At 36.1% G+C, this 13,037-nt stretch overlaps 1 protein-coding gene across 1 annotated transcript in view; it reads left to right on the top strand.

The window, feature by feature from the left end:
* LOC117299189 (adhesion G protein-coupled receptor F4-like) overlaps nt 1–13,037 on the top strand; it is a 39,565-nt gene that overhangs the window by 22,949 nt on the left and 3,579 nt on the right. The window contains exons 17-33 of the mRNA XM_033782652.1: nt 829–885; nt 1,644–1,755; nt 2,071–2,199; nt 2,975–3,050; nt 3,885–3,990; nt 4,354–4,403; nt 4,858–4,969; nt 5,473–5,576; nt 5,932–6,037; nt 6,964–7,114; nt 7,676–7,745; nt 8,924–8,996; nt 10,366–10,451; nt 11,109–11,235; nt 11,477–11,518; nt 11,944–12,021; nt 12,656–12,692. Of these exons, the coding sequence (XP_033638543.1) occupies nt 829–885; nt 1,644–1,755; nt 2,071–2,199; nt 2,975–3,050; nt 3,885–3,990; nt 4,354–4,403; nt 4,858–4,969; nt 5,473–5,576; nt 5,932–6,037; nt 6,964–7,114; nt 7,676–7,745; nt 8,924–8,996; nt 10,366–10,451; nt 11,109–11,235; nt 11,477–11,518; nt 11,944–12,021; nt 12,656–12,692 (1,516 nt within the window). The remainder of the gene's footprint in view (nt 1–828; nt 886–1,643; nt 1,756–2,070; nt 2,200–2,974; nt 3,051–3,884; nt 3,991–4,353; nt 4,404–4,857; nt 4,970–5,472; nt 5,577–5,931; nt 6,038–6,963; nt 7,115–7,675; nt 7,746–8,923; nt 8,997–10,365; nt 10,452–11,108; nt 11,236–11,476; nt 11,519–11,943; nt 12,022–12,655; nt 12,693–13,037) is intronic.

Genomic DNA, 13,037 nt, shown 5'->3' on the forward strand with positions numbered 1-13,037 from the left:
TCAGTATGCATTCAGAATAAAATTAAACAATGATGTTTGTTATCCTTACCAATCCTCTCCAATACCCTTTGCTAGTCCCTCCTCAAGATAGACAGGAAGGGTCTTAAAGAAACACGTTACCTTCGATCGGTCGAGTTGGTCTTTGAAAAGCGTTTGTAATCGTTTTTTATAAAATGAATATGAGTAGAAATATTTTTTAAAAGTAGATAATGATCCACACAAGTACCACTCAAGGTTTTCCCACTCGTGGTTTTCCCTTTACCTCGTCGACAAACACGGTCGGCCATTTATGCAAGTCAAATTTTGTACTCCTATAAATGGCCGACCGTGCCAAAGTAAAAGGAAAACCACACAATTTTGAGGCAAATGTGTGTGGATCATTGTATTTTACATTTTACATTTAAATCATTTTTCTAACCATATGTATTTTATAACAAATGGTTACAAACGCTTTTCAAAGACCAATTCGACCGATCCAACGTGTTCCTATAAGGTAAATCGAAACCTCTTTGCCGAGATGTAGTATGTATTACCTCTGATATATAGCACAAATATTTGAGTCCCTATCCGTTTGCGCCGTCAATGGAATGGTGCATAGTCCTGCCAAACCATCACATTGTAACGTTCTTTTGTCAATGTGCTCAAAGTTATATTTCTTGATGTATGTTGGGACATTTTATGCAGAATTTGCTCAGTGAGAATGGGTCTCGGATACAGAATGAATTACCTCTGATGTAGCACAAATATTTGAGTCCCTACCTGTTTGTGCCGTCAACGGAATGGCGCATAGTCCTGCCAAACCATCACATTGCTACATTTTTTTTACAGGAATACATGGGCATAGTCAACGATGTTCTTTCAATCAACAAGCAGTATGCTAGCGAGGTTTGAAGACATTTAACTGTATTTAACTCTTATAGTTTAATTTTCTAATGCACTGGGAATTAACTTTGTTTTATCAAGGCTTGCAGTATCCTCTGGGACCATTTGTTTAAGTCAAGAAATCTTGTTTTGTAAAACTTGTACCACTGTCTGTTTAAAAGTAAAAGGGGAGTCAATGTCAAATTGAGTTTTGTAATGCACTCATTTTTCAAAAGATAAAGTCCTCATGAAATTTAGGAAAAATTCCCTACCCCATGTTTAAATGGTGCAAAATGTTATTTTTTCCGATGATTCTCTTTCACAGAGAAATTTTAAATGTGACATCACCACACCTAACAAATAAATTGGTAGGCCTGTGTACAATAAAAAGATAATTTTTTTTGTGCCTGTCAAAAAGTCAAAAGATCAAATCTATTGCTGTTGTTATTTAATATCATCAATATCTACAGTATAATGATTAGCAAGACAAGTTCTCAACAAACAAATCTACGCAGCAAAGTTGGTGTATATATAAAGATCTTTTTATGCTGTACATGTTCTAGTGCAATTCAACCATATCTGTTCATTCCTTTGTAATGTTTTTATGAAATAAGTATAACATGTTTCCGCAAACTGGATTGACAAATCAAATTTCAATAATAGTAGTGTTGTCTTCCACCTATTTTTAAGTAAACTTTAAGAAAAGTAACAGTGTTCACTCTTTGTACACGATTTTGGTTATATTTCTTATTTTTGTTTTCTTGTTTTCACTCTTCCAAAAGCACAAGATGCTTTTGTCAGGGGTGGACCTAGCCATTGCTGTGGATAGCATGCTGTCGGCTTACATTAATACAGTGTCCAAAGGTGAAAAAGTTATCCAAAACACTTATGTAGGTAAGTCAAGTTGAAATTGTTTGGGATGCATTCCATTGCAGTTGTTTTTTTTTCTTCCTTTTTTTTTTTTACTTCCTTGGAATACTCCTTGTCAAGACGTTTTTGCTGTCTGATGATTTAAAGATTTAAAATACATAACAAAATAATAATAAGCAACTTTTTGCTGTTGCAGCCTGAAAAAGGGATAAGAGAGGGGACGATCAACTGGTATTTGTTTTTATTTGGCCTAACTAATGAAATGAAAGCAAGTAAATGAAGTTCTCTGTATACACCACACAAAGTGAATAATGGCAAGCAATATGTGTATTGTAATAGATACCACCTTGTCTGAATCTGTTGGGACTGGCTCTGACATCGTCATGAAGCTTCAGCAAGGATGTGATAGTTCCTGCAACGATTACGACATCGTCGTTGTGATACCAAGTGGCGTTTTCGAGGATTCACGTAAGTAAAAGGTGTTCACTATTTAAAGGTAACTGTCAAAGACCAGTATTCTCACTTGGTGTATCCAAACATATATGCATAAAATAACAAACCTGTGAAAATTTGGACTCAAATGGGCATAGACAAATAATATTGAAAGGAAATAGCGCATGCATCAGAAGTGCCTCCTTTTATCTGCCTGAGTAAAGCTTTCTCACATTTATATTTTTCCACACAATTACACCCTATAAGCCCCTGTCAGTTACATGAAACCATTGAAAAAATGGGTGTGTTAATTGTTTAAAGGCACTGGACACGATTGGTAATTGTCGAAGACTAGTCTTTCACTTGGTGTATCTCAAAATATGCATAAACAAAAGTTGACCTCAATTGGTCCCTGAAGTTGCGAGAGAATAATGGAAGAAAAAAACACCCTTGTCACAAGATGTTGTGTGCTTTATCCTTCATTTTGGGACCTCAAAATCTAATTCTGAGGTCTTAAAATCAAATTCAAATTTTTGAGTGGAAACTACTTCGTTCTCGAAAACTACGTTACTTCAGAGGGAGCCGTTTCTCACACTGTTTCATACTCATCAACAGCTCTCCATTGCTTTTTACCAATTAAGTTTTATGCTAATATTTATTTTGAATAATTACCAATAGTGTCCACTGCCTTTAGAGTGGTCCCAAAAAAAGCCTAGACGCACTTCTTTCTAATCTCACTTGATGCCCATTTTCACAATTTTCTTCACCCTGTTTTGTATTTCCTTTACACGGTTGGCTTCTTGATTTACAGAAACTAACAAACAAGCAAGCGCATCAACTTTCTATGAAGGAGTCAAAGATCATCTGCCAAAAAATATCATCGGAGAGTAAGTTCTACTTCAAATTTGTTTTTTTCTTCCAGTGATTTTTTGGGGGCAATTCCATTTTATTCCCAAAAAATCGGGTTGATTTTTTTTACCAATAATTCACGCAAGATTTGACCGATAATGCCAGCAAGATATGTTCTATTTGGCAAGTAGATATACGCATCATGCTATCGCAAACCAAATATATATTTATACCTCACCATGCAATGCCTCAAATTGTTTTTATATAATCAGAAGCAAACTAGGGGGCAGAGGTGGCACATGCCCCCCTTCAATTAATGTCCATGCCTCCTCCCCCAGCTGAAATCTTTACTTTTGAGATTAAAACTTACTAGAGAATTTTTTTAATTTTTGTAAGCTTGAATGTGATCATTTCATCGCTTTAAAAACCATTTACCCATTTACACACAGACAAAGTTTGGCGCGTTCAAGTAAAATGCAAACAGAAACTCAAATTTTAATTTGCCCCCTATAAAAAATAGTGCACTCCCTTGTGATCCCCTGAAATTACTAGTTTCAGTGCTAATCAAATGTATATACACATTTGGTCTTGTAAACTGATTTTTATTGAACCATAAAGCGGTACATTAGTGGTTTCTTAAGGGTTTATTATTTTGGTTTTTGGGGTTGGACAAAGAAAAATTTACTAGCGTCGGACTCGAACGAATGACCTCCAGATTAACGTGCCAGCACTCTACCAATTGAGCTTATTATTTTGAATAGTGGCTCTTTTAACTATTGTACCACAGTTTTATACCATTTGAAATCTTTAGAACTTTTAAAGTTTAACATTGACAACTGCCTATCTATTTTCTTTTTCAAATGGACATACAGCAAGACGGAATACCAAGTGGCAAGTTTCCTTGTTGGAGTCAATTTGAATGTCCCATCACCATCGGCACTGTCAGTTGACATTACCGTCACCATCAGTATTAGCAAGGTAAGCTTGCAGCCTCACCATAGTCACCCCCATTGTGTATGACCCAGGGTTCCAATGCCATGAAGCTGCTTAGTTTGGAAACATTGAATCTGCTAAGCAGAAAGTAAGAGAGGGACTCCCGTTAACGTTAACAAGTAGTGTGGTCCTCTTGTTAACTGTAGGTGGTAACTTATTGTTTGCTAAAACCTATGTTTCCTAATTTTTGCCCAAATGGTTTTGTTTTTAAGACTAGTTTTCTCTCAATGAATACATTCATTTTGTGAGCCCCTTAATGGCAGAGACATTATGATTGAGCCAAATTCGAATTTATTCACTTTTAATAACATAGCCCACAAACATTTTTTTTTGTTCTTTAAATTTCAGCTGAATGCTACACAAGAAGCAAAGTGTGCGTTCTTAGACAGCAGTGGAAGGTAATTTGTTCAATCTTCATTTTTGCAATGTCGCATTCATATCTGTAAAAGCTGGCAGGTTAGATATTGATCATGCAAAATTAAGAGAGAAAATAAACTGACAAGTGCCCTGGACATTCCCTGGTTAAAACATTTCAAGGAAACAAAGTAATATATTGATTAATGGGGATGAAACGTTATTTTGAGGGAGTGAGATATTTCTTTGAAAGAATGAAAATTGGATGTGTGGTTTTGTGGAATGAAATTTTATTTTGTGGTGAGGAATGAAATAATATTTTGAGGGAAGGGAAACACTTAAAGAAAATATCATTTTCCATTATGCAGGCTCTGTAAAACATAAAGTCGGTCATTTATGTTGTTAGATTACCGACCTCAAGGCAGGACACTCTGCATTATGATAAACGAGATGTGTCTTTTTTCTTATTTGATTTACTTTGAATGATGTCTGTATTAGCTGGAGCACAGTTGGTGTCTCATCAATAACGGATAAAGACAACAAGACTGTTAACTGCACCAGCAACCATCTGACTAACTTTGCGGTGCTGGTTTCCACCAGACAACTAGATGTAAGATTTTATTATTTCAAAGAAATGTGTTTATATTACAGCTGTATTGTAAGCCAAAAATTATTTTTGAAAATTTCACCCTTTTGGCTTGTTTCGACTCATTTAGCTTGACCGCATCACAATTACAAAACTTTAACGTTTTATGACTTGAAATATTGATGTCAATCATAGCATCCGAAGCACCCTTGCTGCACCCTTAAAACGTGCCAAGCACATCTTTTTGTGCAAAAAATTGCTGGACCCTATGTGACGGTACAAATGTTTAAGTTTTATTTTTTTATTTTTTTTAAAGGTTTTTACCTAATAAAAGATGTTGAAACAAGCAAGTTGCAGAAGAAGGGGAGAAGATCAAGGCCCTTAAGGGGCTTTGACAGAGCCTCACCCTCCCTTTTTTGTCTCAATTGCTCCAACATTCCTTGGCATATTCTGACTGATTGAGGAGAGGCCCAAGTGTGGACTTGTTGGTTAAATTTGGTTTGTGAAATTTTTTCTTTCTTTTTCAGATAAGCGTGGTAGATAGAGTGGCGTTGGAAATACTGACGAATGTTGGACTGGCTATTTCCATAACATGTCTCATTCTGACACTAATTATTCTGAATGTTCTGAGGTAAGCTTTTTCAGCCCCAACCATTTTCAAACTGCTTAGAATCTTTTTTGCTTACACATTTTCTGCTTAGCAAAAATAACCAGAATGCCAGTCTCAGATTGTCCATGTTAAATGGTATTGTGGATGGTAACTTTATTCTGGTAAGCATAATTTAGTTGTGCTTAGCTAGTTTTTGTGCTCAAGCAGCTCTATTAAAGTCCCATCCCCACTTAAGGTGATCCCCAGGCTGCCGCTTCCCAGGTTGTATCGTTAACTTGGGTTGAGGCTTTTTGTTCAACCTCGCGAGAATCGCATATTATAATTTGTTAGTACTATTAGTTTGAATAATTTAGATTTTTTTCTGATTATGTTCTAGACAATTAAACAGCACTCGTATCAGCATACTGAAGCACACTGCTGCTGCCTTGTTGATTGCTCAGATAATGTTCATCGTGGGAGCTTCAAATCTTAACCAGGTGGATGTAAATATATAATATAGGTTTTCCGGTTATTTTTTGGTGGAAAAGCAGCCTAATATTTCAGACCTTCATTTTGAAGCAATTTTGCCTCATTCATCATTCAATTTCCTTGTTGAGGCTTGCCAAATCATACAGCATTCTAGCAATTTTTGTTGTACTAACTAACCTGGCATGAGTGTACAAATAAATACATTGTTTTTTTGTAAATGGAAAAATAAATCTTATAAAAGCTTATGAAATTTAACACTTTACTTTAGTAATTGTTAATCTCAAGTGTAGATTTGAAATGGGGGAGGGGCACGGACATCAATTGGGAGGGGATATCTGACCCCTGTGCCCCTGTCGCATGCAATTATGCCCTCTATGCAATACTATCCGGAGGACATTCTTGCATATGGAATAATTTGCATTAGAGTTGTGTATGCCCTCGTGTATGCGAAACTGCTTTGCAGTATAAACGCCCTTGGTCGACGGAACACATTCGCCATTTTCCACAAGCTAAGTACATGTCATGAATGACATGGGAAATGTTCAGCCGTTGGGTATTCGCTGCAATCATAATGGGTGAATATTCATGCTGCATAATACGTAGCTTGAGTGCATTCCCGCTTGCTTAAGCGCGCAAACACATGTACAGTCATGTTCATGTCCACCGGACAGTTTTTGCATAGCCCCGGCGGACAGTATTGCATAGCGGACACGTTTGCATCTGACACCCCCCTAAAGTTCGCCACTGATAATAACTAATTATTTATCGACGGTTCCCTTTACAATTATTGGACATCAGTTTGGTTTTTCAACCCAATGACCACCTGGCAACCAAGATGTTCTCTATAGTCGAATAAGTGGTGAGTTATACATACCAGACAATATTCAAATCTTACATGCAAACGGCATTTATTTATTTCTTGTTTGTGGGTGTGTTACAGGGACTGTGTACAGCAGTTGCTGCGATGCTTCACTACTTCTTTCTGTCCACGTTCTGTTGGATGTTGATCCAAGGAGTGCAACTCTACATGAAAGTCCGTCGTGCACTCAAGGGCAACATTGATATGGTCTACTTCTATGTATTTGGATGGGGTAGGTGACTCCTTGATGACTTTAAATACAAAGTTTAAAAGTAGTAGTAGCCAGTTATTTGTTTACCCCTTTAGGCCATTGTGCTTATCTGTATGAAATCATGACAACTGTATCCATTAACTGCAGACAGTGGTTTTGGAGGGTTGTATATAATCCTTTCCTAAGACAAAAAGTGTTTTGACATAATCAGCTGTTCATACTTGTTGGTAACACATAATAATTACACAGCCATGACGGCACACTAAAACCATTGTGTAAAACCATTCAAATGCATAGTGTATTATGCTGGAGTCTTTAGCATAAGAATTCCAGTGTAGGCTTATAAAACTAATTATATTGACTGCATGCAGTTCCTCTGCATTGTTCTTATTCTCTTTGGATTCTAACATCTTTTCTGTGATACAGAATAACTAACAAGGCAAGTTCTCAAAAAAAAAAGTTTACACAGCAAAGACAGGATATAAAAATATGCATGGAGTTACTTCAAGCTGACTATAAATACATTGATACCTTACCATCAATGCCTCCAAACCCATTTATAGCTGTGTTTTCTTTTCACAGGTTTCCCAGCCATTATTGTGGCCATCAGTGTGGGTGTGTCCCACACAAACTACAAAAACGCCAGTGGTGTGTAAGTAGAATGACTGTAACTTAACTCTGGTGTTTCTGATCAGAAGAGTGTGGGTTCGCATCCCCAGCCTTGACACTTGTGTCCTTAAGCAAGACACTTAACCATTGCTTCATCCTTCGGATGCGACGTTAAGCCGTTGGTCCCATGTGTTTTGTATCGCATGTAAAAGAACCCAGTGCACTGATCGAAAAGAGAAGGGGTACGTCCCGGTGTTCCTGGTCCGATCGACAGAAAATTGCGCCACAGCACCTTGTAAAGCATTACATGGTGCTATCAGAATTAGGTCTCATAATTCAAACGTAGTCCTATATCTTGCAGGAAATACTGTAAGTTACAGCGCCAGGAGCGTCTCTGAGTGACGGACATGTGCGCTATATAAGAAGCCACGATTGTGATTATTATTATTATTGTTAAAACATCATCTGTAATTCAGGTGTCAGTTTTTTTGGATACAAAACTGATTGGTTTATCTCAAACATTTGGACTGTCTCCTTCAAGTTAGTACCCTTCATACATGAACCTAATTATGTGTGAAGCAGTCACTTAATATTTGAACTCGTCTTAAATTTTAAAATATCTCATGTTGTCACTTCAATTTCCTTTATGAATCATCAAATTACTAAAATTTGAAAGTATGACTCTGTGTTGGTTGATATAACCAGTTTTACTCATAATTAATTGAGGTATTGCTGTTGCAATGACTTAATCAAAGACACTATTGGTAATTACTCAAAATAATTACTAGCATAAAACCTTACTTGGTAACGAGTAATGGGGAGAGGTTGAGAAAACATTGTGAGAAAACGGCTCCCTCTGCAGTGACATAATTTTCTAGAAAGAAGTAACTTTCTACGAGTTTGATTTCGAGAACTCGGATTTAGAACTTGAGGTCTCGAAATCATCCATCTAAAAGCACACAACTTTGTGTGACAAGGGTGCTTTTTTCTTTCATTATTATCTCGCAACTTCGACGACCAATTTAGCTCAAATTTTCACAGATTTGTTATTTTACTTTTATGCATATGTTGAGATACACCAGAAGACAATAATGTCCAGTGTCTTTAATTTTGTATTGTGTTGTTCATCAAATTATGTTTCTGATATTGTCCCCCTCCCGCTAAAAAAAATCATACAAAATAAATTGTTTCTCATGATATAATACTTAACTTTTCATGTAGGTGCTGGATTTCACTGGAGCATGGAGTTGGCACATTGATTGCGTTTATTGGACCTGCTTATCTCATACTTGTGGTGAGTAATTTTATAGAAATTTGTGTTTTTAGGTCCCTTTCTTCAACAAATCCTGCTTCCTTTTGATTATATTTTATATGTTTATTTTATTCTCCACTTCTTTGTAAAAATTTGCTTAAAATGTGGGTTACTTTACACTGTCAGGTTCTTAAAAGTTTAGTGAAAATCTACTTTTGTACTTGAAATTGTGAATTCCCCCTTTCACCTTGTTTTCACCCAGTTCACATCTAACGGGCACAGCCTAAAGGCCGGTTTCAAATCGGTTGCGCAGTCGGGTGATGGAAATCTTGAGGCGCGATCCTAAAAAAACACAGTTTTTAGTCATCGCTGAGGCTTACAAACTGTGTTTTTATGATCTTGTGTCAAGATTTCTTTGGTATGACCATCTTGTGACCAACTATAAACCCGCCTTAAGTGTTTCACCTTGTTTTCAGGTTGTTTTAAATGTGCTGTATTTCCCCAAAAAGCCTAAAGTTATCTTTGGTCTTCCTCCATGGTGTCCATGTGTGTGTCTAGTGTGGTTTAATGCAAGGAGTATAGCCAGGTTTTCAGTGTGTCCTTGGGATAGTTAACTGTTTAATGAGGGGAAGTCATCCTGATGAATGGTTTATTGGTCAGCGCTTTGGTTTCACCTTGTTTCAGGTCAGCAATGTACTGTTTAGCACACTGTGGATTTAAACCAATGTTTACATTTTGAGTAGAGCTTAATAACCCCCATGAGACCATTGAGTGGGGGGAGGGGGAAATTAAATTCCAGAGAATTATGGGCCACTTAAAGAGGTTTGGGCTTGGACAGAAGGCATTCCCTGAAACCAGGGTGACGAGGCCAGTCAAAGGTCTGGAGACTCTTTGTTTAAGGTGTTTTACGGGAATTGCAATTTAGAATGGTTTAGAATGGTTTATTTATTTAAAAATGCCATTGTAGCATACAACTGAATTGCGACATAATTTACAATCATTAAAAATATTACAATAATTATTAAAAAGCATTACAATAGAAAACACAAAGTGAACATTTTGATAAAATGGATGCAAACATCAGTATCAAAAAAGGAGAAAAACAGCTAAAACTGTAAAAGTTCACTGAGCACAACATGCCATGTTGCTGCCTCTCGAAGGGCGCCCTAAAAAAAGGGGAAAAATCCTTAAGAGCAACGTGAAAGAGATCCAATAATGCCTTGAATTTCAGCCAAAACCTGCACTTCACTGAGATTTCAGGCTGGTTTCATGGTATTGTAAAAGTCCTGGGGGCAGGTAAAACGCACAGTTTGTGAGTACGGTGGGCTTTTCCATAAAAAGCTTGAGTGCAAGGTAGTGTGTTGGACTGAAAATTACTTTTTAAAATAATGGGTTTTCTTTCTTTCATCAGATCAACTTGGTGGTGCTTTTCATGGTGATGCATGTATTTCTGACAGTCAAAGTCAACAAAGACAAGTCAGAAATGGACAAGCTCAAGTAAGCATTGGACCTATTAGGCCTACACTATGAGATTTAACACAATAAATGCTAAATATTGCCCTTTTTTGGGGGGGGGGGGTGTAGTGAATAACTTGGTCATGTTTAGTATAACTTTTAAGAAGGACAAATAATTTTGAAAGAAGGGTAAAGAAACTGAAGCTTCAGAAACAAAAGGTGAATCACAGAAATGCCACTCTAAATGTGAAAGCTTTGTGTAAAATATGCTTACTTACTCTGAGGCAGTTTGTGCATGCTGCCATTTTAGCTGTATAGCAAATGCCAGATTTCTCATTGGTCACATGGTAATGATACTTTCAAAAATTATCAAAACCATGTTTGAAGGGAATCTTTTCAGAAAATAGTTTAAAGTACCAACAGCTGCATTGTTTCTCACCAAGTAGAATTTTTATAGTATTTTTTTTTTAAATGTGTTTTTTAAAATCATTTACCAATCTTTGTCAAAGACATCACACAATATTTTGATATACTCACTTTGGTGAACTCTGACAAAAAAAACATGTTGGAGGTCTGACAAAAAAACCAATATTTTCCACAAAACCACATCAATATCCATTTACCATGCAAAACTAATTAACGGCAATTTATTGATGTGGAAATATTTGTACACTGTTTTTTTTTTTGACTGACCAACAGGTCTGGATTTAAAGCTGTGATCGTCATGGTCCCAATCCTTGGTGTGACATGGTTCTTTGGCTTGTTCATCATCGTCAGCCCTGACTTGGTGTTCCTGTATCTGTTTGTCATCTTTAATACCTCGCAGGTTGGTGGCACAGTTTCAGCCAAATTTTTCACTTTCTTAAGCCTCATAAAACACTTCATGAACTTTTAAGTTTCTTAAAAGTATTTGGCAAGTTGTAGTGTGGCAACTGGTCAGGCGGTTTAGAGCAGGGGACTTTGAGCTCTGGTGTTTCTGATCAGCAGAGTGTGGGTTCAAGTTCTGATCATGAAATTACATCTAAATTGTTGTTTGTATAAATACTGTGTCATTTTTTTGGTTGCAGGGGCTGCTCATGTTCTTGTTTCATGTGGTGTTTAATGACGAGGTAGGTAAAATTGTTATATACAACCCCCCCCCCCTTTCAAGGGCAAGCTCCAAACTTCTGTGTTATAGCTCAGTGTGGAGAGTACTGAGTGGATTGCACTTTCCTTGCTATAACCTGTAAAATTTGCTTACATTAAGTGCTGATTTCTTGCTTTAAGTAAGAAGAGTCAGAAAATTGGACATCTAATTTTTTGAAATTTTTTATTTTGGGAAAAATATACATAATATAATTAGGCCTAGTTGTTGAAAACTGCTTACCAACCCAAAGGACCTATGGTATAAATGCAAAACATGGTTGATAGCCTGACATTTCGACCGGAGCAGAGTCTTTTTCAAAACCAAATTTTATTTAGGAGCATGGGATTTCATTTTGTATTATTTGCTTTTTAAGACACTCCATACTATTAACGTACTTCATCTTTGTAGGTCAAGCAAGCCATAGTCAAGAAACGCAACAAGATCGCTGCAAGCAAGGACTCGCATTCTATCTTTTCCAAAGCATTGGTAAATACAATTTTGACAATAACTGCATTATTTACTAACTAAACCAATACTATTTATTTATTTATTTTTTTTTTAAATAATTTATAATCCACTGGCAACTACATAGGGTCATCAATACAAGGTTTCTAGATGAATCTCAGCTCAATATTTATAATTTTCTTCAAAGCCAATAATTTATGACTTGGTGTTTACTTGAGTGGAAATCAACAAACAAACACACCATCAAACGAAAAAGCAAGACAATTGAAGATTGAACAAGAATTGAATAGTCTGGTTTCTTCTTGGTATCACTAGTGTCAGTGTTTGTTATTGTAGAACATGGGGAACAAGCCCAAGGTATATAGCAACATTATAAAAAGAGTTTTTGTTTGTTTTCTTTTGTAATTTGTTTGTTATTTATTTATTTATTTTAAATCTTCAAACATTAAAACATCTTGACCAGGAGTCATCCAGGGAGTTACAAATGTTTAAAAATAATGTTTTTCCTCATGCCCCTGGTTATAAAATTCTATGAAGAGAATATGAGTTTTGTTTTAAATTGTATCCAAAATAATATACACCCTAATCCAAAAAAAGCATTTGTTTTGATGAAATGATAGTGTACATTATTTTCTTCTCATAATCTTATCTCCAGAAATCCAAATCTGGAACAGACCAAACCACAACTGAAGGTAAGACTGAATGAAAATAACTGACGTTTTGAAGTACAAAGTACAAGCTCAATTATTTATGATTTGAGAATAAAAATCCATCAACATTTAAAATGGGATTTGACATATTAATGGGATTTTAGTGCAACTTGTGCAAGTTTTAAGATACTTAAATTTGAGTTCAAAAAATTAATTCAGCATCTGAGGTAAAACAACAACAAAAGGAAAATCTTGCGAAATTTTTTCTTTTCAAAATAAATGACATAGCTGCTTTGGCCTTCTGCTGGAGGAATACAAATATGAGACGTCAGAGTTTGGGGTTTAAAGTTAATATTTCCTCGTCTGGAAAAAAATGTGTTCTTAGCT

Source organism: Asterias rubens, chromosome 1, assembly GCF_902459465.1.
Source record: "Asterias rubens chromosome 1, eAstRub1.3, whole genome shotgun sequence".
Taxonomy (NCBI): domain Eukaryota; kingdom Metazoa; phylum Echinodermata; class Asteroidea; order Forcipulatida; family Asteriidae; genus Asterias; species Asterias rubens.